This window comes from Rutidosis leptorrhynchoides, chromosome 5 (genome assembly GCF_046630445.1).
Source record: "Rutidosis leptorrhynchoides isolate AG116_Rl617_1_P2 chromosome 5, CSIRO_AGI_Rlap_v1, whole genome shotgun sequence".
Taxonomy (NCBI): Eukaryota; Viridiplantae; Streptophyta; class Magnoliopsida; order Asterales; family Asteraceae; genus Rutidosis; species Rutidosis leptorrhynchoides.
In genome coordinates this window covers 383,376,855-383,380,114 of record NC_092337.1, presented here as the reverse complement: position 1 = coordinate 383,380,114, position 3,260 = coordinate 383,376,855, and the positions used below count along the sequence as shown (strand labels likewise).

Genomic DNA, 3,260 nt, shown 5'->3' with positions numbered 1-3,260 from the left:
CTCTAAGCTTCCATATTTTGCTTAAAAGTCTCTATATTTTATCTAAAAAATTCTGTATCTTACCCAAAAGCCTTCATATTTTGTCAAAAAAAAAAATTGGTACCCTTTTAAAAAAATTTCGCTCTCGATGAAAAAATTCTTGCTTCTTTACCCAAAATTCTAATTTTCCTGTAAAGAAATAGACTATAAATCTACATCAAATCACCATGTGCATCTCGTAATTCTCTTTGTTTATGCCTACGGTCTACCTTTTTAAGATCGTTTACACGATCGACACCTTATATTCGGGTTTTTACTATATGACTACTATACAAGCTTTTTTCCGGGGTCGTCACATGATTCCGATTATTTGACGGTGGACACCACATTTAACCAGCCTCTTGAGATACTAATCTCAACTTGATTTACTTATGATACCCGGACCGAAGTGTTAAACCGTGTAGTTTTAACCCCCCATTGTCATTGAGATCAAGGATACATGTACCTCCCGATAAATATTTACTTGATCAATATTCTTGAATAAAAAGGGCTAAAGGGTTTGAACGAAATCAGAATATAAACAAATCATCAGCATATAAACAAATTGTATTTTTTTTTTTTTTCCTTGAAATAATTGAATGCAGAGGTGAATCAACAAGCCCAAACAAGTTCAACTTTGATGTCATTTAAACTTTACAAATTTCAACAGCAAAATACATGTTATTTCACAATAAGATACATACATTCCAAGTATACTTGCATTTTTATCAGAATAACATAAAGTTCAAACTTCCAAACAAATTTAAATAACAAACTTTAATTTGCAGACTTGTAAAGAAAAGAAAGTTACACTTGTATAGTTACGATTTACAGTATCTATTTGAGTAGTAAATAGTCATGACATGATTAAGCATACATATGTATGTCGAGTATAACAAGAAATAGAATAAGAAGCAAACCATAAAGAATGGTATGTATAAAGATGGCGATTATGCTAGTCTTCATGTTCATAAAACCAATTGGTGATTCTTTTCCCGGCATTTGGACTACAAGCCCCGGTGCTATAAGCGCAAACAAAGCGGAAGCGATAATCGGAGCAGCCCAATCATGCATTTTTGAATTAAAGAACAAGATATTTGAATGAGGAGAAGATGGAAAATTATGGGAACTTTTGATGAAATGTGAATTAGGCCAAGTGAAGTTGTAGCTATATAATCTCTTGTTGGTACTAATAAAGCACAAGGTGACAAATTTGAGTAGTTTGTTGTATGCGAGTTTAATACGAGTACTTCGTAAATTTTATAAGATTATATGCATGACATCCTTCCTCTTCGGATAAACTGCCACATCATCAACTTTTCCTCTCAATTTCCTCCCCAGTTTCTTCCCATCACACTAACATCAATGCATACTCTCTCACCATCACATAATCCACAAAATTAATTAAATAAATTAAGATACAAGTTGTTTATTTATGGATACAAATAATTTAAGCACAAAAGTAGGAAAGAGAAATAAATTAATTGCAAGTGCTCTGTCATTGGTTATACGTAGAAATGACATTTTCCAGGGCGAAGGCGGAGAAGATGGTTGAGGTCTAGGTGAGGGCACACCAATGATATTGGCGCCCTCGAGGGCAGAGGTGAGTACAAGTCTAAGGCGGAGCCCGATAGGATTTCTCTAAACCATCTTGTTTAAAGGATTTTGGTAACGTATATTTTCGTGACATACGTTAAGTTGCATTTAATAAACTCGTAATTTTCTTAAATATCAGAATATAGAATATGTATTAAACATTATCTAAAAATTATCATTTTTATGTGTTTTTCAATTACAAATTCTATTATTTAAGAAAATTACGAGTTTATTAAACGCGTGTTAAAGTATGCTACAGAAGTATATGTTAGCAAAAACCTAATTACAATTGATTTACTAAAGTCAATTATGAAAATTTTATCATCTTAAACACGTCATCGTCGAATAATGAGCAATTCATCCGGTAACAGGTCTCGCGCTTAGAGGGTTTGATTACTCGAGGTTTACTCTCTATAAGAAAGCTAATGTGCTTGTTTATAAGGGAGTTTTTCTCGCTAATCAAAGAGAAAAGAAACACATCATCGTCTATAATAACACGTAAAAATCATATAAGGTTGAAAATTTGAAAATGAGTAATCATTATCAATTATCAATAGAGAATTATTAAAGTACCTTTAGTGTTAGTCTTTAAAAATAGACATGTACTAAGAGTTATTTTAACAACTCATCAATAATCCATGAAAATCACTGATAATAAATTACTACAATCTTTAAGCATGATATTTGATTTGAAAGACAGTGATTAAAGTTCTTGTTATCATTCTTATAATATCTAACATTTGTTTGGCTCTAATATAATTTTAGAATTTATAAATATAAATAAGTGATTGTTATACCTTAAGCCATTTTAATGAAAAAGGTACAATCAATTTGATTCGAACAATTCACACACATGGGTACACATGGGTCTGTAAGCTTGGCAACTTAGCATGTGTTATGTTCATATTCTGATTAACATTTTGTTTGGCTGTTGAGTATTTTGATGTTTTGTATGTTCTTTTCTACGGAGTAAATTATAATTATAACGATAATGATATATCAAATCCATATTTGTGATTAGAATTTTTTTCAACACAAACACTGGTCCTTCAGACTATCATTTTCATTTTCCTTATATAAGTGTTACTTTCATCACAAAGTGTTCAAAGACCAAGCACGACGACTAGAAAAGAATGACATTTTACGATTTGCGACAAATTGCCCGGCTTTTTGCTCTTTTCCATATCATGGAATTAGTAGCTTACTGTGGACATTTGTTGATGCAAGAAAGGAACCCGTCTCACCAGAGTCGCAGCCAGAATTTAAAGATAGAGGTGTCATTTCTCGAAAAGATTTAAAAAATATTATACTATTCATATTTAAGGGATACCAGAATTTATAATTATGGAATATTGACCGTTAATATACAATTTTTAGGTCACTCCCTATCGTAACTAAATTATTCATCCTCTTAACCTTCCACATCAGCGCCACATCAACACCAATATCCTATAACTAACTCATAACTAAACACTCCCTATCATGGCTAAAACAATACTCCTCTTAATATACAACGTACAAGCAATAAAGCATCAAGTCCAACAATAAAAAACACTGGGACCCGCAATTCCTATAACTCTTCCGTTAAATCTATGGTGAAAGCGGGTAACTAAGTGGTGCCTATGGTTAGTTACGGGTAATGAGCG

General features: G+C 32.1%; 1 protein-coding gene across 1 annotated transcript; it reads right to left on the bottom strand.

The window, feature by feature from the left end:
* Nucleotides 1-729: 729 nt before the first annotated feature.
* Nucleotides 730-1,138, bottom strand: LOC139846736 (uncharacterized). Its single transcript, XM_071836223.1, has one exon. It carries the CDS (start codon nucleotides 1,090-1,092, stop codon nucleotides 886-888), a length of 207 nt encoding a protein of 68 aa, XP_071692324.1. The 5' UTR covers nucleotides 1,093-1,138; the 3' UTR covers nucleotides 730-885.
* Between the last annotated feature and the right edge of the window lie 2,122 nt (nucleotides 1,139-3,260).